Source organism: Orycteropus afer, unplaced genomic scaffold, assembly GCF_000298275.1.
Source record: "Orycteropus afer afer isolate SDZICR_OR568_19922 unplaced genomic scaffold, OryAfe1.0 scaffold00207, whole genome shotgun sequence".
In the NCBI taxonomy this organism is placed as follows: Eukaryota; Metazoa; Chordata; class Mammalia; order Tubulidentata; family Orycteropodidae; genus Orycteropus; species Orycteropus afer.
The window spans coordinates 784,256-805,815 of NW_006921794.1; the positions used below are offsets into that span (position 1 = coordinate 784,256).

The 21,560-nt window shown below is 40.6% G+C and overlaps 1 protein-coding gene across 1 annotated transcript in view; it reads right to left on the reverse strand.

Annotated features, from left to right (window-relative positions):
• TNFSF11 (TNF superfamily member 11) overlaps positions 1–21,560 on the reverse strand; it is a 45,142-nt gene that overhangs the window by 20,997 nt on the left and 2,585 nt on the right. Inside the window, exon 2 of the mRNA XM_007948175.2 lies at positions 15,465–15,632. Within this exon, the coding sequence (XP_007946366.1) occupies positions 15,465–15,632 (168 nt within the window). The remainder of the gene's footprint in view (positions 1–15,464; positions 15,633–21,560) is intronic.

The following is a 21,560-nucleotide window of genomic DNA, read 5'->3' on the forward strand; positions in this document are numbered from 1 at the left end:
ACCCCTCCTTGGGTTTCCGAGGCAGTATCACTACGGAAGTAGATTGCCCCATCTTCCTTCCGAGGAGTGGCTGGTGGGTTTGAACCATCAGTCTTCTGGTTAGCAGTCAAGTGCCTTAGCCACTATGCTACCAGAGCTCCCAACCGTTCAGCTAGGAGACGAAAAATAGAAAACAACAAAGAAACCAGTTGCCACTGAGTTGACTCTCACTCTTGGCAACCCATGTATGTCGGAAGAGAGCTGTGCTCCCTAGGATTTTCAATGGCTGATTTTTTTTTTTTAAATAGATCATCACTCCTTTTCTGAGGCATCTCTGGATGGACTCGAACAGCCAGCATTTCGGTAACAACCGAAACATTAACCGTCTGCTCAACTGTTTTCCAAAATCACAGAAGTCACCCAAAATCTACACAAAGAAAGGGATGAGATGTCATATAAAAACCATTCACAAAGGATCATAATTCATTCATCTATTCATTCAACAAAGAGCTCTGGTGGCGTAGTGCCTAAGGTATTTGACTGCTAACCAGTTCAAACCCACCTGCCACCGTGCAGAAGGAAGACTGGGCAATCTATTTGCATAAACATTTACCACCTCAGAAACCCAATAGGAGTCACTATGAGTCAGAATCGACTAGTTGGCAGTGGTTTTGGTTTTTGGTTTTCATTCATTCCACAGAGGTGACTGATGGCTACTAGGGACCCAGTGTCCTGTGGCTGCTTGGGATACCATGTTTACAGGACAAGTATCATTTCTGTCCTCGCTGTGCTTGTGATCACAGTGAAGGCTAAGAAGTGAAGGGCAGCTTAGAGAAATTCAAGCTCTGTAATATGGTGAGGCCAGTGAGTCCAATTTGAGGTGCGGGTAAAGAGATAAAGAAGGTCAAGGTTGGTGAGGCGGGGGTCTGGGTAAGGGTTTTCAGAACACAGAGGAGACTGTTACATGATAAGGAGCTCAGACTTTATCCTAAGGATTATAGGGATCCGCTGAAGAATTTTTAAGCAGGAAAGCAAGTAAGAGGCATGTTCAGATTTGCATCTTAGAAGTGACTTTGCAATAGTGCATGATGGTGCACTGGTTAAACATTCAGTTGTCAACCTAAAGATCTGTGGTTTGAACCCAGGAGCTACTCAGCAGAAAAGAGGTTTGGCAGTCTGCTTCTGTAAAGATTTACACAGCCTTGGAAATCCTATGGGGCAGTTCTACTCTGTCTTTTAGGGTCACAATAAGTCAGAATTGATTCAACAGCAATGATTTTGGTTTTGGTTTTGGTTTAGTAATGGTGAGGTGGACCAGAGAAGGTAAACCCATGGGTGAGTGACCATTTGCAATGGTTCAGGCAAGAAAATCTGTATTAAGTTTACAAAAGCAGTGACATAATACCAAAAGAAACCAAACTCACTGCCATCAAGTCTATTCTGACTCACAGCAACTCCATTGGGTTTCCAAGGCTGTAAATCTTAATGGAAGCAGATTGCTTCATCTTTCTTCTGTGGAGCAGCTGGTGGGTTTGAACCACTGACCTTCTGGTTAGCAGTCAAATACCTTAACCACCACACCACTAGAACTCCCTAGTGACATACGGTGGGTAGAATATTTGAAGGTTTTTTAAGTAGGTAGAATTCACCTTAGTAATAAACACCTTAGTAAATAAACATTAAGATCATCCTGTGGCTTCTGGTTTGGGATAATGAGATGATGGTATTGTCATTCACCATGAAAGACCACACCAGATGAGAAGCAGAAATGGATTCTGAGAAGAGATGTTGAGTTCACCAACACTTTGTAATGAATTTAACCCTTAAGGTTGACATTTATAATTATTATTTTTTTACTATGATTACCACCACCTCTACCACCACCAGCAGCACCTCCACCCCCTCCACAACCAACTCCACCCACTTCCACTACAATCACCACCATTCTCTACTACCACTTCTTCTACCACCTCCATAACCTCTACCACCACCACCACCACTTCATCTACCACTACCTCCTCCATCACAATTCAACCATTATCATCACCATCACCACCACCACCAACACCTTCACCACCACCTCCACCACCTTCACCACCTTTACTACCTCCAGCACCTCCATCATCACCACCACCACCACCACCTTCACCACCTCCACTAAAATTTCGTGTTTCTCAAAGAGCCACAACTGAGGATAGGTAGCAATCTAGTGATAAGCTGAGAAGGAAACTCTCCTACACCTTTAAGCCAAACAAGTTCTGCAAAAAATTGTTACCTGGTTGTGGCAGTTATGTTTGTGTTTCAACTTGGCTGGGCCTGGTTGAGTGGCTGGGCAGCTGGTGGTAGTTATTCCCCATGATGAGACTGGCAATCAACTCCATGGAGGGATCTACCACAAGCAGCTGAGTAGCTGCCTTTGGGATGTAGTCTGCTTCCTGTATATAAGGAGAAGCCTTGGGAATGGTCTCTAGCTTATGACATGCTTGGACCCTGCATGTAGCCATGTTGTTGTTCAGTAGCTTGCCATGCTCTGTCGACTTTGGGACTTACAATGGACTTGAATTAATGGCCTGCTGTTTGGTAACATTGGGACTGTGCCTTTTTACTTGTCAACCTTGGACTTGGCAGCCTCAGTGGCCAGCAGTTGTCTGAATGAAGAAAGGGCTCTAGCTCCAGTGGGCCAGGAGCAGGAGGCAAAGCTGGACCCCAAGGTTGAGGGGCTTTCACCCAGCCCCTAGAGCCTGGCACTTTGAACTTGGACTTAAAGTCTCCAAATTCTAAGAATAAACTCCTGTTAAGACCATCCCATTTGTGGTACATATCCTGTCAGAGTGGTACTAGGTAACCAGAACACTGGCCATCCCAGATACAGACTTCTCCCTACCTCTTCTCAGATTCCAATACCCACAATTTTCCACACCACATACACTTGATTCTACTTAATAAATACAGTCACTTCATTCACAGGTGACTCCACTGTCCACCAGTGGCTCCCACCTCTCATTGTTGTTGTTGTTAGGTGCCGTTGAGCTGGCTCCAACTCATAGGGACCTTATGTACAATGGGACAAAACACTGCACTGTCCTGTACTAGCCTCACAATCCTTGCTATATCTGAGCCCATCATTGCACCCACTGTGTCAATCCATCTTGTTGAGGGCTGCTAAAGAGGTAAGGAGGCTACATCTTTTGACCTCCTTTAACCCCACAAGAGGAAGACAGAATCACTGTCAGTAGCCCAAGGCCTATTCCTGCAAGGCCAAACATGCTGCCTCCCTCCAGCCCTTTCACCAGTCCTGACACCAACCTTTCCTCCTGCAGCACCCACCACCTTTCTGCTGGGTTGCTATTTCACTGCAGTGGCCACACAGAACTCGTGGATTATGGTGTTTACTAGGGAAGCACCAGGCTACAATTCAAGTTCACGCACAACACTCAGTCTCTCTCAGCCTGCCATCTCTCAGCCAACAGTCTCTCTCAGTCTCTCTCCCAGCAGTGCGTGTCTCTCAGTGTCTCTTTCTCAGCAGCGTGTGTCTCTCAGGAGTGCGTTTTTCTCAGCAGCATGTCTTTCTCAGCCAGCAGTCAGAGAGACACCTTTTGCCTCTAGGAGGGCTCCTTTTGAGCCTGGCAGAATGGCCAAACTAACCAATAACAATATCAAAATTCTAAACACATGAGAGAGCAAATTTCCCAGAACATTACTTTGTGCCACTCACAACAGAAATACCCCAGGTGGATAACTTTAACAATCAGGAGCTCTTCAGTTGCTCACAGAAAATTCCACCATGGAGTTTATAAAGACTTATGGCTAGAAAAGCCATACCAGGCCTTCCCCTTTTTCAGTGACCCTTCACTTTACCAAGCATGATATCCTTCTCCAGGGAATGCTCCCTTCTGACAACATGACCAGAGTTGTTGTGTTGTTGTTATGTGCCATTGAGTCAGTCCCGACTCGTAACAACCCCTTCTTGGGTTTCTGAGGAGGTATCACTACGGAAGTAGATTATCCAACCTTCCTTCCGAGGAGTGGCTGGTAGGTTTGAACTGCCAGCCTATTGGTTAGCAGTCAAGTGCCTTAGCCACTACGCTACATGACCAGAATAGGTGACATAAAGTCTGGCCATTCTTGCTTCCAAGGAGCATTCTGGCTGCACTTCTTAAGATAGCTAAAACCCTCTTGGTCCCTCTACGTACCCTAACCAGTTACCAATTGCCGGTGCATCAACTCTGAGTCATGGCATCCCAAGTATGTCACAGCAGAACTGCACTCCATAGAGTTTTCAATGGCTGATTTTGTGGAATTAGATTGTCAGGCCTTTCTTCCCAAGTGCCTCTGAGTGGACTTGAACTTTTGAACTTTTGTTTAGCATGTTAACCATTTGTACTACCCAGGGACTCCATAATTACCCTGAAGCCCCTTCCCTTAACTAAAGACCAGGCTTTCCTCTAGGAGGGAATTTCCAAAATCCCAGAATCCCAGAATGACAGAATCTCCAGTGGTAGATCTATGACCTTTTTAAAAAAAAAAAAAAAAAAACCTGCTCTAAGTGGTTCTTAAGATCAGGCAGGCTGGAAAACAATGCGTCTCTGGGATTGCATGAACTGCCTCTCTGAGGATAAGCTAGTTTGATGGAATGATCCTATTCACCCCTTCACACCATGCATTCCAATCAAAGACCCTCAGTTTCATTCACTTCTTAAATCTTAACTAAAAATCCCAGGCCACACAACGAAACACTTTTCTTTTGGACACATCTTTCCTATTTTTTTTTTTTTTTTTAATATGTCAACCCATCAACCCAGAATATCTTTTCTTCCATCCTAGGGTACTTTTAATACCAAAAAAAAAAAAAAAAAAAAAAAAGCTACCTCTGCTAACACCACTCACTGGCAAGCCCTCCTACCTTCTGCCCTGGGTTTTCCCTAAGACTGGGCTCAGCACAGGCAAGAGTCCACTGTTGGGCCAAAAGCAGTAAGGCAGCCATTGTTTTGGAGGAAAATTCTGTGGGTCTTACCTACTGTTTCCCATAAAGACAGCTTTTATAAATGCTAAATATAATAGGGGTTGAATTGCAGTTCCCAAAACTGTTATGGCAAAGAGAGATGAAATCCCATTGGAAAACCACGCTATGACTAACATCTTGATTTGGGAACATCAGTGCCCCAAAACTCAAGTTTCTTTGTGGTTTTACAAGAAACTTTCTTTGGTCATATGCTCTTATATACAAACACAAAGAGGTGATGAACAGGTTTAATTATTCTTCCTTTAATTATTTTTCTTTAACTAAAAAAGCATATGCAATATGGCTATCTAACACCCCCATAGATGAAAATTTTGCAAACAGTGAAGATTTACTCAAATTTTAATTGATTTCATATTCAGTTTTTAAAATGGGAATCAATTAAAATATAACCATTTTATCTGATAAACTTTTTGGTTTTAAGTTAATGTTCTTGAAACACAAAATCTCATAAAAGCTGTGCAGGTAACTATGAAAGGTTATTCAAAGATCACAGATGTATACTTAAGCAGAATTTTTGGAACTTCTTCAAAAGGATGAAAGCAATAAACACACTTTTAAATTCTCTCCTGAAATGCAAATAATTCTAAAGTACTTTACTTCTACAAATAAAATCTTAACATTTTTCATGCTGTAGTTATCGTTTTCTGTTTTTTGTTTTTTTTTTTTTTCATTGCCATCAAGTCAGACTCTACTCATAGCAACCCCTCCTTGGGTTTCCAAGGCAGTATCACTTCGGAAGTAGATTGCCCAATCTTCCTTCCGAGGAGTGGCTGGTGGGTTTGAACCACTAGCCTTCTGGTTAGCAGTCAAATGCCTTAGGCACTTCATCACATGAGTACCATTAGATCCACTTTGACTCAGCGACCCCATGTGACAAATGAGAACCGCGCCATCCGTTTTCCTAGGTTGTAAACTTCACGGGAACAACTCACCAGTTCATTCTCCTACAGAGTCACTTTAAACTCAAGCTCACTGCCACTGAGTCAATTCCAACTCATAGCAACCAGTAAATCTTTACACATGTAGACTGCCCCATCTTCCTTCTGTGGAGTGGCTAGTGAGTTTGAACCACCACCCTTCTGGTTAGCAGTCCAATGCCTTAGGCACTGCACCAATCTTTAGGTTAGGAGCCAAGCACTTAACCAAGGACTCCTAAAGATTTTCATAGACTTGTGTGTTTTTGATCACTCAGAGTTAATCATGCACAACAGAACTAAACGCTGCCAGTACTGCATTATCACCATCATCGGTTGTGGTTTGAACCACTGTGTTCCACAGGGTTTCATGACTGATTTTTGGAGGTAGACCACCAGCCCTTTCTAGTTCATCTCAGTCTACAATTCCACGGAAATCTGCCCAGCATTATAGCAACACTCAAGCCTCCACTGACAGATGTGTGACCCATTGGCCAGGAATCAAATTCAGGTCTCCTCCATGGAAGCAGGAATTCTACCACTAAGCCAACACTGTCTTCAAAGCTTTGGGCACACTGTTCTTAATATCAGTGGAAATTGTGCATTCACAGCATAAATCCTGCATTGAGGCCAAATATGTACCAATCCCCAGACAGTTAAAAAAGAATTTCAGCTGAGAATTAATTGTTCAATAATTATGGCTCTCTGGTCTTATATTCCATTTTCCAGTAATTCTTTAGAGGCTCATTGATTCCAGGAAATGGTTAGTGAAGAGTATGCCAGCAAGATAACCTATTGGTAGTCACTATCATCATTTGGCTTTTCATAATCTGGAGTGTAATTAGAGAGTTTTATAAAATTATACTCAGAGTCAGAGCAAGGTTTTCAGTTCATAGGGCTGCCTCTATAAGGCCAAAAGACCACCACAGGACCAAGAGGCCTGAGGAAATGTGACTAACGTGAGAAATCCAGCTGAAGAGAAATTTAACAGAAACTGATCTGTATTGCCTCAGGCTAATACTTTTCATAATTATCAATTGTTAACACTGGAAAAACATCAGATAAATGAGAACCAGGTTTGCAGCATTTTGAATGCCCTGATAAGTTAGTTAATGTCCCATTTTTTATTTAAAAATATAAGTTCACAGAGGTTAATAAGTCATCATTCACTCATTTGTTCATTCATTCATTCATTCCTGAAGTGGAATTAACCATGTGCTGTGAACTCCAACTTATACAAGCCCGTGTGTATCAGAGAACAACTGTGGTCATTAGGGTTTTCTTTATTTTATTTTACTTTGTTGTTGAGAAAATGAGAGGGAATATGCACAGAAGAACATACACCAATTCAACAATTTTTCCATGCACAATTCAGTGACATGATCACATTCTTCAAGTTGTGCAACCATTCTCACCCTCCTTTTCCGAATTGTTCCTCCTTTATACGTAGCATTTTCATTGGTTGATTTTTAAGAAGTAGATCTCTAGTCCTTTCTTCTGCTTGCCTCTGGGTGGACTCTAACTGCCAGTCTTTCAGTTAGCACTCAAACACATTCCCGCTTGCACCACCCAGAGACTCTGAAACTGAATTAAAAAAACCCAGTGCCATTGAGTGGACTCCTATGCACAGTGACCCTTTAGGACAGAGTAGAACTGCCCCGTAGGGTTTCCAAGGCTGTAAATCTTTGCAGAAGCAGACTGCCTCATCTTTCTCCCATGGAGCAGCTGGTAGGTTCCAATCGCTGACCTTTTCTTAGTAGCTGAACACTTTACGCCACCAGAGCTCCTTGAAATGGGTTATATATTCAAATGTGAACAAAATGGCTACAGTCTTTGTCCTGATGGTACTCACAGCTTCATGCCATCTCTAAGGATTTCTGACTGTGCAACTCTATCAAGAAAAAAAATCTGAATGCTCTCAAAAAACGCATACTCATTTATCTAAATAGAAGCCAAGCCCTCCTATATAAATATAGTATAAAAAAACAAACTCACTGCCTTCAAGTCAGATCCAACTCATAGCGACCCCTCCTTGGATTTCCGAGGTGGTATCACTACAGAAGTAGATTGCCCAACCTTCCTTCCCAAGAGTGGCTTGTGGGTTTGAACCACCAGCCTTCAAGTTAACAGTCAAGTGCCTTAGGCACTAGGCCACCAGTATATATATTACAAAATACTCACAAAAACATAAAAGCTTTTAAAAGCTAGCATTAAATATATATAGCTTCTAATAGTATGTTCCCACATCCCAGGGGATCATCTTGAACACCATGAATATCCCACTTTAGAGAGTCTAGTTAGGTTCCAAAACAAGCCCTTTGACTAAGTACTAAAGACTATCCCATACAGAGTGCTATTATATATATATATATGTATACATATATATATATACACACACACACACATATATATATAGTTTATTGTGTGTGGTAATTAAGGTTATATGTGAACTTGGTTGGGCCTGGTTTTGAGTGGCTGGGCAGCTGGTGGTAGTTATTCCCCATGATGAGACTGGGAATCAGCTTCATAATGGAATCTGCCACGAGCAGGTGAATTGCTTCTTTAGGGATATGGTCTGCTTCCCGTATATAAAGAGAAGCTTTGGGAATGGCCTACAGCTTTTTGCCACACTCGGCATGTAGCCAAGTCTTCATTCAGCAGCCTGCCATGCCCTCATGATCTTGGTACTTTCACTGGACTAAAATCAATGGCCTGTCGTCTGGTTTGATAAGATTGGGACTGTGCCTTTTCACTTGTCGACCTTGGGTTTGTCAGTCTCAACAGCCAGTAGCTGCAGAGTGGGCCAGGAGCAAGAGGCAGAGCTGAAGCCCGAGGTCAAGGGGCTTTCATCCAGTCTAGAGCCTGGTACTTGGAACTCGGACTCTCTAGCCTCCAAAACTGTAAGACAATAAACTCCTGTTTTTTAAAGCCATCCCATTTGTGGTATCTTCTGTTAGAGCAGCACTAGGTAACCAAAACATTGTGATTTGGGTGCAAGTTTACAGAGAAAATTCATTTTACATACAACATTTCATACACATTTTGCTTCATGACATTGACTGCAATCCTCATAATGTAACACTTCTCTTCCCATTTGTTCCCTATGGCTACCTTTTCCCTGTGTCCTTCTTTCCTATGCATTCTTGTCCCCAGAGTGCTATAATATATATTGATCTCTCTTTTGCATACTTTTCTTTCCAAACTCTTCGAAATTAAGTTGCACAAAGTTCAGGAAATTTTTCACAAACAAGTATGCAATGTGCAATCTATAACCTGCATATTAAAACAAGTGCAATGGCTCCCAAGTTAGGGCTCCAGCCCCAAGTGCCTAGAATGCATATTTGGTGCATAAACAGATGGTACCCCATTTGTGACTGGCCTGAAAGACAGTGGCCAAGTGACCACACTGCCACGCAGGGCAGGCTCCTGCTCAGGCCTGAGCTCACCACTCCACCCCCCTACACATGCTGGCAAAGGCTGGGGGACTGCCAAAGCTGGAAACAAGGACACCATATTTATACTAGTGTTTTCTTTATTGTCATAGACTGTTATGATAGACTTTATAAATTGTGGTTGGTAAGATTGGATCACTAAGAGGCTTTTAGAGTTCTTTGCTAAAGGGGAAAAAAAGCCAAGAAAACCCAGCCACAAACAAAAAAGGGGGAAAAAACAGCATTACTTGTCTAACCAAAGATGGGCTGGGTAAACACCATTTTTCGCACACATAGAAAGTGATATTGTGCTTATGTCTAGCATTTGTTACCACTGGATGTGTCGATCTCTCAATAATGATTCCAGCAACACATGTAATTGTGTATTATGGGTTGACTCAATATCTATATTAGAACCAAAACAAAGATGCACAGGTACTTATGAATGCCTAGTAACAGCTATTCTACTGGCAAGAGAAATGAGAAGTATGATTATTGTGACAAGATGTGTAGAATGTCATTCTAACCAACAATCCTCATTAGAAGATGACAGGTCTAGCAAATTGTTATTTGACTGGGGGCAAAAGAAGAATAAATCCTTTACTATGGGATAAGGTACAGCAAAGTGCCGAGTATGGCATCCACCACATAAAAGCAAAAAACCAAGCTCACTACTGTCAAATGGACTCCAACTCATGGCAACTCTATAGGATAGAGCAGAACTGCCCATAGGTTTCTGAGGCTGTTGGTTGAGTTCAATGATAAGGTATGGCTTAGGCTTGTCTCCTGCCTAAAGGTCCTCTTCTCTAGGAAGATCTTCTACCTCAAAACACACACTGGTATGACAGCTCCTTATTCTATTTTTTAAAAAAATAATTGCCTGTGTGTAATATTACCAAAGTATAATATCTAAAATATGTAACACAACAAAAACAAATTGGAAATTAATGAAATAAACTTCTACTCATCCAGTGAGTATTACTAATCTGTTAGTATAATTAACACTGTATGTCTTTAGTTAAAGCAGTTGACTATGGTGCCCCTGAGTGGGGCAAACAGTTAACAGGCTACACTGCTAATTAAAAGGCTGAAGGTTCAAGTCTACCTGGAAGCACCTCAGAAGAAGGACCAGGTGATTTATTTCTGAAAAATCAGCCACTGAAAATCCTAAGAAGCACAGTTCTACTGACACACATGGGTCACCATGAATTGGAGTCAACTGGAACAACAACTGGTTTTTGGCGATTTTTTTTTTTTTTTAATGTATTTCTTGCCTATCCACAAATCTTTCTCCTTCCAGCTTGTCACATACTGAATCTCTCACGATTAGTGTTCCTCATTTAGAACAAGACACCACATCTCCCAAAGGCTCCTAAAATAGTGAATACCCTGCCATTACTGCCCATTAACATCGTTAACTACAAACTGGTCACTATAATTCTAGGCAGTCATACAGAATGCTCAAACAAAATGGGGAAATGAACAGGTAAGCTCTGACAGAGCAAGGAGGGGCAGACAAACACACAGCAGCAACTGAGGTCTGTGCAAGGCTGCCAGAGACTGACCGCCTAGTATTCATTCTGCATTATTTGTATTCATGCTACTTTTCTGTAAGTTTGAAAATTTTTCTAACTTAAAAATTTAAAAATAAGGTTCTCAAGTGTTTTATTTTCTAAGAGTTCATATGTGTGTGCATGTGTGTGTGTATGCCTCAATCCTGGTGGTGCAGTGGTTAAGTGCACAGCTACTATTTGAAAGGTTGGTGGTTCAAACCAACCACCACTAGCAGCTCTGCGGGAGAAAGATATGGCAGTCAGCTTCCCTAAATATTTACAGCCTTGGAAACCCTATGGGCAATTCTACTCCATCCCATAGGATTGCTGAGTCTCAATTCACTTGACATCAACAGGCTTGTGTACATACACACACACACACACACACATAAAAACAAAAAACAAACTCACTGCCATCGAGTCGATTCCGACTCATAGTGACCCCTTTTGGGTTTCCAAGACAGTAAATCTTTACGGAAGTAGATTGCTCAATCTTCCTTCCACAGAGTGGTTGGTGGGTTTGAACTGCCAACCTTCTGGTTAGCAGTCAAATGCCTTAAGCACTATGTTACCAGAACTCTCTCTATATATATACACACACAAACACACACACACGCACACACACACACACATATATAGGAGCTCTTGTGGTGCACTACTTAAGGCATTTGACTGCTAACCAAAAAGTTGGGGGTTCAAACCTGCCAGCCACTCCACGGAACGAAGATGGGGCAATCTACATCCATAAAGATTTACTGCCCTGAAAACCCAGTGGGGGTCGTTAGGAGTCAGAAACGACTCAATGGCAGTGAATGAATGTTACACATATATAATATGTATGTATAATATTTAATGGGAGCTCTGATAGCATAGTGCCTAAGGTATTTGACTGCTAACCAGAAGGCTGGAGGTTCAAACCCACCAGCCACTCCTCAGAAGGAAGGCTGGGTATTCTACTTCCATAGTGATACCTCCTTGGAAACCCAAGGAGAAGCGCCATGAGTCGGGTCCGACTCAGCGGCACATAACAACAACAACTATTTAATACTAATAAAACCAACACCAAACCAAATCCACTGCCATAGGGTCGATTCTGACTCACAGTGACCCCCATTGGGTTTCCAAGGCTGTGAATCTTTAGGGAAGTAGATTTCCTCATCTTCCTTATGCAGAGCAGCTACTGGGTTTGAACCCTTGATCTTCTGGTTAGCAGCCAAATAATTAAATTGGATTTAGAAACTACTTGGATCTAAATGGGATATTTCCACTCAATGCATGAGGTAAGGCTATAACTTTTCCAAATACTAAATAAATTGTCATAATACTATTTTGGGATAATCCTAAATATGCCCATGTATTTACAATAATTTTGTATTATATTAATATACACATGTACATTAACACAATAAGATCTACTCTAATGTATTTGTTCTTTTTCATGGATTTTTCAGCAATTCTTTGACCAGTTCATATTATAAAAATTATGTCTTCATACAGTTATGTGCTTGCATTATCCAATTCTATTTTATTTGTGCCTCTGTGGAGGCATGTAAACTTAAATTCCAGTAAGTCTTATACATTTCTTATTAATTTTCTTCTTAGGGTATCTTCATTTGTTTTTATTATGAATTAAATCTTTCATTAATCATATTATCTAGTTATGTCTAAAATGGGCACAACTACTCACTATCACTTATTAATTTTTACAAACTAATTTCTTTTATTTTGTCCATAGACTTTCAGTTTCTCTTGCATATCCCCAAGTACACAATCATATCACATGCAAATTCTGCCTTTCTTCTGTGGTATATATTATTTGTATACCATTCTTTTGTGTAATCACATTGGCTAGCAACTTTGGAAAAATTTTAAATAACATGGGGACAGTAGGCCTGTTTGTTGTTTCCTGACTTTAAGGAGAATGTTTCTATATTTTTATCATTATCTAATTTTGGTTTGAGATATTCACAATAACATCAAGACTCCATCCAGTTCTAGTTTCTAGCAGATTTGAAACATCAGAAATGGACAAAACTTCTGTCAGTCACTTCTCAGTATCTGTGACATGTTGTTGTTGTTATGTGCCGTCAAGTCAGACCCGACTCATAGTGACCCCTCCTTGGATTTCCGAGGCAGTATCACTATGGAAGTAGATTGCCTTATCTTCCTTCCAAGGACGAGTTCATGGGCACTCTGGTGGCATAGTGTCTAAGGCATTTGACTGCTAACCAGAAGGCTAGTGGTTCAAACCCACCAGCCACTTCTCAGAAGGAAGATTGGGTGATCTACTTCCATAGAGATGCCACCTGGGAAACCCAAGGAGAGGTCACTGAGTTGGGACTGACTCAATGTGAGGTTTTTTGTTTTTTTTTTTTTTTGATGTGTTGAGATTGAACTATTCTTGCATTCCTGTAAATAAATGTTGGTGGTATGTAGTCTCCTTAGAATTCTCTATTTTCAAAATTATCTTGGTTGATCTAGCACACTTACTCTTTCATAAGAAATTTAAAGGATAATTTTTAAGACTAGGACACCAATGAAATTAAAAGTCTCTCTCCATTTTAAAGAGCAACAACATGAGTTGATCTAAACAGAAAGTTAGGAGATCATTCACCAAGCAGAAGTACCTAGATAAGGGATTCAGGTCATGTTTAATAGTTGTCTGAAGCTAGATTACTTACTGTCTAAGAGAAAAGCTTGACAAATGGAGTAAAAAGCAGACTAATGATAATGAAATATCAGAAAGAAAAATGAAAATGGGTAGACTAGCAGAAATACTGTTGTTCAGAAATGACAATATAAGGTAAAAAGGTCACTAACTTTAAACCCACATTTAAAATATACATCTACTGCATAAAGCTAAGCCACACACACTAATTACAATGGAAAAGTAATTTTCAAAAACAATGAGCTGTCTTATAAATTTGAGAATAACAGATATTTCACTGATTCTATGAGACACATTTGTTCCCACATTATATATCTGTGAAACTGAGGTGCCAACTAGAATCTACGACAACTATGTTTAAGTGTTCAGCCAACATTTTTTTTTTTCCCTTACTGATGCATGACATAATGAAATAAGCTGAAAACTGGTGGTGTTCCAGAGTTGATCAAACATATCAAATCTCAATGTTATGAGTATTACAGACATTTTCCAAACAGTTTTTTCTACCTACCTCCAACAGGTATCCTTTTTTGGGGAAAAAATGCTATTACTGTATATAGATTTTTTTTTTTAAATGAGCTAAATTAAAATTCAATTTAGATTGAGGGGCTTTGACAATTGCAGAATTTACTCTGAGATGCCACAGGTACTCTGTAAAAAAAAAAGTTTCTGTCGAGTCAGTTCCGACCCTTGGCCACCCCATGTGCTGCGGAGTAGAACTGCGCTCCATGGAGTTTTCTTGGCTGTGACCTTTCGGAAGCAGATCTCCAGGTATTTCTTCCAAGGTGCATCTGGGTGGGGTTGAACTGCCAACTTTTCTCAATTATTAAAACAACCCACTATCATTGAGTCAATCCCAACTCATAGTGACCCCAGTAGGGTTTCCAAGGCTGTGAATCTTTATAGAAGTAGATTCCTTCACCTTCCTCTCACAGAGTGGCTGGTGGGTGGGTTTGAACCACCAACCTTCTGGTTAGCAGAAAAATATCTTACCCAGAGCACCACCAGAGCTCCTTCTCAATTATTGTTGTTGTTGTTGTTATGTACCGTCGAGTCTCAATTATTAGGGAGCTGCAAAATAGAGGTTGGGATGAAGAGGTGGATGCATGAGTGTATGCAAGTATGCATGCATGTATGTAAGGCATGCAGGTGTGGGTACACTGGGGTCACTGTCAAGTTCTACCCAGTTTTTGTGGAGTCAATAAGGAATAATTATAAAGCTACAGAACTCTTGTGTGGGTTTTATCAGGAAAGCAAAGCAGGCAGTTATCACAGGGCTTCTCAACTGAAGCTGCTGGTACAAGAGAAGTCATTGGTCTTCTCTGTTCCCAATTATTCCCTTCCTACTCAGCTCTCCCGGAAAACGAGAAAATGGAAACAGAATTTCCATCTTGCCCACCACATCATTTCCTGTTCTGCTTGCTTACCTCCTCACCACAGATGACAAGAAAGGACCAGTTACAATTGCTTCTCATCAGAGCCTGGATCAACAAATGTGGACTAGGGGATCCTACCATTACAAAACCAAATGTAAAGGAAATAGCTACCAGAAATCCTGTGAACTGAGCAAATGGTTTCTAGGTCAGTAAATTCAAACTAGCAAACTGACCTATCAACTAACCACAAGCCACCTTGTCCTCCTTCCAAGTTTGAATTTAAAACCCTCCTCTTAAAAAGAGAAAAGAATATATGCATGGACCTCTCTGGTCTCCATAACCAACCATTACCAACTTCAAAAGAATTCTGTTAGTCCCCTTAAAAAAATTCTCTTTAGCTCTTTTACAAATATTAAGATGATAATAAAAGGACAGAGTCAATAGCATCCAGCCGTTTTAATTTTCAATATTGAGAAAGTCAGCAAGGGCCCTTGACTGATCAAACTTAGTGAGAACTTACCTTTTGCACAGCTCCTTGAAAAGCTTGTTTAATTCTCCTGCACGAATCAGTTATTAATTTTGTGTCTTGACTCTCCAGAGTTACATCTTGCAAATCTGCGTTTTCATGGAGTTTGAAAAGTCTCCTAAAGCAATCAGTGTCATCTTCTGATATTCTATTAGGATCCATCTGAAGAAAAAAAAAAGTTAGGACCTCAGAGTGAGAATCGTCAACCAATCTGCTATTTAATAAGTGAGTTTTGAGTTTTAAGGACAAAAAATCATTCTCTTTATTTCCCCAATGGCTAATAGTTAATACAATCACCCTCAAGGCAGCAACTCAGAAGGAAGGTGGGGCAATCTACTTCCGTAGTCATACTGCCTCGGAAACCCAAGGAGGGGTTGCTATGAGTCAGGTCCGACTAGATAGCACGTAACACACACACACACACAGGTTAGCAAAACCATGCACTTTTAATTCACCTCGATGAGCAGATGAGTATCTTCCACAACACAGAGCCAAGTTTTATGGTAGATTTTCAACAACAACAGAAGTTTGTGTGATCTGTGGTAAAATTATCAAAATCATCTGACAGTACGAAAGTGTTCACAGAGGGGAGTGGCATCAAAGAAATCACAGATGGTGTACAGGCAAAGAAAGCGTTTTGTCTTTAAGCGACACACAACATACTAGATTACAAAGCTCATTTGGATATACAAAGTGTGAAGCCTACATACAACAGGAGAAATACACTTCACCTTTAGCCACTGTTTGACCTTCTCCCTTAATCACTTTATATTTTAATCAGAGAGGGGAGGAAAATCCATTTTTCCAGCTCCAAACTAAACCTGAACCCAGAAGTGCACCTTCTTTTTTGTTGACACAGTGCTTCCAGAGTGATACCGCCTCAGAAACCCAAAGAAGGGTCGTTATGAGTCGGGTTCAACTTGACAACAGTGAGTTTGGTTTTTTTTTTTCCCCACTGCTTCTCAACTAGATGGCAGTCTGTCAGGAGGTGTCAGGGAGTGCGGGCAGGTGACATCTGATGGTCACAATGGTGCAAGAGGGCTGCATAGGGTGAGCAGCCTATACTTGCACATGCTAGCCAATGCTGGAATCCTTAAATGTGTAGGACTGCCCCACCTAAACGTTCCCATGGTGTTATTAAAAGATGGTGTTGGAACACTTGCCCAGCATTAGCATTATTTAAGCACTGTTCTTCTCTTTAAATCATCTGCCTGCTCCTGCCCCAGGTTCTGGCAAAGCTTTTTTAGTGGTTTCCACTGCCAAGTAAAACCACCAACCAGTTGCCATCAAGTCAACTCCAACTCATGACAACCCCACTGGTGTCAGAGTAGAACTGTGCTCCACAGCGTTTTCAATGGGTGAATTTTTGGATGTAGATCACTAGGCCTTTCTTCGGAGGCACCTCTGGGAGGACAGAAAGCTCCAACTTTTCATTCATCAGCCAAGCATGTTAACCATTTGCACCATCCCAAAGTAAAATAACAGATATAATTGACACTCTTTGGTTCATCAAAGTAGTTTAATTTATTGTCCTCTTCATTCAAAAAGTCAAAGTACTTCATGTATATTTGCTTATTTAGTACAGAAAAATGAAGAAAGGAAAGACTGATTAAGTTTAAACTAGCCAAAGCTCAGTTAGAATTAATACCAAGTCTCTCATTCCCTGGTTTAATGATCTTTTTAACAGTAATCAGAAAGATGTGCATGTTTATTAACCAGCCATCAGAAATAAAATGAAAGTTCCCAATCAGTATCCAAAATTCCCAAAGCAAAATTAGGGCCTTTCAACAAACATGCATCCACTAGTATGAGTTCTATTATTCCAGTCTTGCAAATAAAAGATTATCTATGAACATGAGGTGTTGGTGGTTCAGTGGTAAAGTTCTCCCCTTCCATGTGGGCATCGCAGACTGAATTCTTGGCCAGTGTACCTCATCTGCAACTGCTATTCATCTGTCAGTGGAGGCTTGAGTGTTGTTATGATACTAAACAGATTTCAGTGGAGCATCCACAAAAATACTGACTAGGAAAGAAGGCCTGGCAATCTACTTCCAAAAATCAGCCAAAGAAAACCCTATGTGTCACAACGGTCCAATGTGCAACTGGTCATGGGGACAGTGAAGGACCAGGTAATTTTTTGTTCTGTTGTGCATGGAGTTGCTATGAGTTGGGGCTGCCTTGACAGTGTCTAACAAAAACACTATCATGGGAGAGGTAATATTCATGAAGCAAAATTATTTGCAATTCATATTTATTTTTCTTATTTCCTTAAATAATTAGTACAAATCAGAATATGTCAGTTTTGCATAAAGAAAATTTTCAAATACTTAAAAAAAAAAATTGTTTTTATGTGTATGGCAATAAGTGTCCCACAAAACCAAAAAAAAGCCTGGGCAACTGATACAAAGGGTCATGGGGTTCAGACCTCAGGAAAGAAAACCCGTGCAAAAGGCCTCTGCTGGCTCACCATTAGAAACTGCTGAGCAGGAGCAATGTAGAGTTGGAGGAGGGTGCTTGTAAAAAAATTACATCGCTCCACTGCCACTGAGTCGATTTCAACTCTTAGCAACCCTATAGGACAAAGGAGAACTAGCCCATTAGGTCTCCAATCTTTACGGAAGCAGACTGCCACATCTTTCTCCCGTGGAATGGTTGGTGAGTTCAAACCACCAACCTTTTGGTTAACAGCCAAGCACTTGAACCTCTGCACCACCAGGGCTCCTTGGAGAGTGCCTCCAAAACCAAAACCATTGAGTCAATTCTGACTCATAGCAGCCTCACTGGATTCCCAAGGCTGGAGATCTTTACAGAAGCAGACTGCCTCAACTTTCTTCCAGAGAGCGGCTGGTGAGTTTGAACAACAAACCTTTTGGTTAGCAGCCAAATGCTTTAACCACTGCACCACCAGATTTCCTTTGGAGAGTGCCTAAACCAAAAAAACGAAACTCATTGCCAACCAATCAGACCCGACTCATAGTGACCCCTCCTTGGTTTCCGAGGCAGTATTTCTACAGAAGTAGATTGCCCAATCTTCCTCCCAAAGAGTGGCTGTTGGGTTTGAACTGTCAGCCTTCTGGTTAGCAGTCAAATGCCTCAGGCGCTACACCACCAGAGCTCCTGTTGTTGTTGTTGTTATGTGCCATCGAGTAGGATCCTACTCATAGCCACCCCTCCTTGAGTTTCCAAGGCAGTATCACTATGGAAGTAGATTGCCCAACCTTCCTTCCGAGAAGTGGGTGGTGGGTTTGAACTGCCAGCCTTCTGGTTAGCAGTCAAGTGCCTTAAGCACTATGCTACCAGATCTCCCATCAGAGCTCCTACAGACCCTAAAATTGGTTAAGTTCAAATTCTTTTGACAAGGTAAGTAAGCAGCTGTCTAAAGAAGCATCAGTCCCCTGCTGTTCAAAGTGTGGTCCAGGGATAGACATCATCATTAGCCTGAGCAGCTGTTTAGAAATACAAAACCCAGGCTTCACCCCAGAGCAAAGCATGGGAAACTACATTTTAACTAGATCCCAGGTGATTCATATGTACATAAAAGTTTGAGAAATCATGCCTTAAAATGCCACGTATACAAACAAATACAGATTTTCTGCTATTAAAATGACTCCAAACTTTACTGGAGACAAGTTTTAAATTTTATTACCAGCAGTACCAACTGGTACAAAGGACATAGTTACTAATGGTTCAGGATGATTCAAGGAAATATAGTGCCAACATTTTTTCTTGTCTCTTAAAAAATGCCAATGCCCAGATCCCAAACCTGGCCAATTCAATCAACATCCATGGGGGTAGGACTACGTAGTGTCTTTCTCTCCAAGCACTTCTAGTGTGCAATGAGAACCACAGTTTGGGAAGGTAACATTAGAACTAAAACATATAAAAACTTCAACAATTGTTTTTCCAAAAGAAATCACAAAAGTATGACACAATTATTTTTGATGTGCTCATTTGTTTACTTAAGGATCATATGTTAGAAAATTATTTTTGATCTACAACTAAATGCCTTTCTTATTCCAGTATCCTCAAAGCTCTCTTTTCCAAAAAATGGAGACCAGGAGCTGAGGGCTCAGAGTGCAGGGCCAATCACACACAGGTAAATTAGGGTTTCTATTCCTGTGACCTCTAGCTTGAAGGAACTCAGAACAGAGAGTGTCATTGGCATTGGATGCTCAACAAATGCTCATGGAGCAACTAAATGAATGATTCTACCCATCTACCCATCCCCTGGCACACAACAGTCTAGAGAGAGACTTACATGAATGAAAAATCATTTTTGTCAATTTTGACAATTACATCATTTTTCATGTTACAAATCAGAAATTGACATATATAGAGAGTTGCAATGTATGTGAAAAGCCCTTTCAGTAAATTATTAAATACACGAGGCACTGGGCTGTATGCTAAGAATAAGGTGGTGAGCAATACTGGCAGTAACTACTTTCATGGAACTTATACTCTGCAGAGGAAGTCAAGCATTCATCAAAAAATCACAGTAAAAATGAGTTACAAAAGAATTCATTGTACCTAGAAATGTCTGAACACAAAATAAATCTCAAATATTTGATTTGAAACAGACTTTCAAAATGCATTTATCAGATCATGTAGTTCATATGAAATGAACTCAGTTTTACGTTGTGTGTGTTTTTTAAACTTCCTTGAAAGGTAATCAAGTGAGGCAGGATGCTTGACGTTTGTGCTACTTTGTTATCTGCAGCTTGCACACCTCTTCATCAGATTGTGAGTCGTCACTGCTTTCCTGGGTAACAGCCCTCAAGGCTGGTGTGTGCACATTGGGAGACTGGGGAAAGGAGTTAAAAGAGCAAAAAAGCTTATCTTGCAGCTAAACTCTCAACTTTGAATATGGTTCTATGGGTATTATACACACACACACACACACACATGCATTCTACAAGCAACTTGTTGGAAGGGTTTTGTTTTTTTTTATTTCTTTGTTAACCAAAGTATGAATATCATGTGGTAAGTATACAACACAAGCCACATGCTATTTTCTCATCAGCAGGGTTGGTGGGGAAAAGCCAATCTACGCTGGATCTAGTACTTTTTTTTTTTTTTCCAATCTAGACACAGGCAAGCTGCAAACACTCCAGAGGTTGATTCATTTTTAGGTCCTCAAACATGAGTTTTATCTTAAGAGTTAGATGTTATCCTAATAATACTTCCGAAAAAGTTCATTGCTATTTTTACAGTATGCTGGGCATTCTTCTTTATGCCCTTACTATTGAATTAAACTGCTCCTTCTTGAAGATTTGCATAACTTCTTTCCTCCACCTTTAGTATAATACAATAAAACTGGCTCCTTCTTCTTCCTTTTTCTCTCCTGTGAACTGCAAACATGTTATCTGATACTAGATGATTTCATTCTCATTCGAATGTATTCAGAAACTCCAAGTAGTTGATCTACAACATTAATGGAAAATTGAAAAACAACAAACAAACAACTATTACCTCTCATTGGTGCCAAGTTCTAATCCAAAGGAGCTGATATCAATGCAAATGTAAAATCAGTGACAGGTCATACTGAGTCTATTCTCTTACCTAGAACTTTAAAAGAAGGTCTCAGATACATGTGAAAGTAGAAAGAACACTAGAGTCAACTCTCACATACAGATCACCAAGCTTCAACAATTATCTAGTGGGATATTCATATGAACACATTATCCTGGTATTACTTCTTCACTAAAGAAGAGGACCTTTTAAACATGCAGTACAAAATTGCGTTCAGAGTAATGGCTCAAATAGTCTATGTAAGTCTTAGCGAAACTCAATCTTCATGGCATGTAGGAAAATTGTATCCAGAAATCTGATGACATTGACATCTTCAAAAGAGAATTTTCTAGCAAGGCTCACTTACAGGTTCAGTTCAGAAAAAGGCTTTGAGGGTTTCCTATTATCATGTGTCATCAAGACTGCTTGACTTTAAGTAACCTATAAGTTACCAGACCTATCAGTCCTCCAAACCATTAATATTGAGTATGTCTAGAGGAAAGCTGAACAACTGTAATAAGAACTCAGTGGTCACTCTTTCCTACATGTCCACCCCAATTCCATGGTTCCTCCCAAGCACCA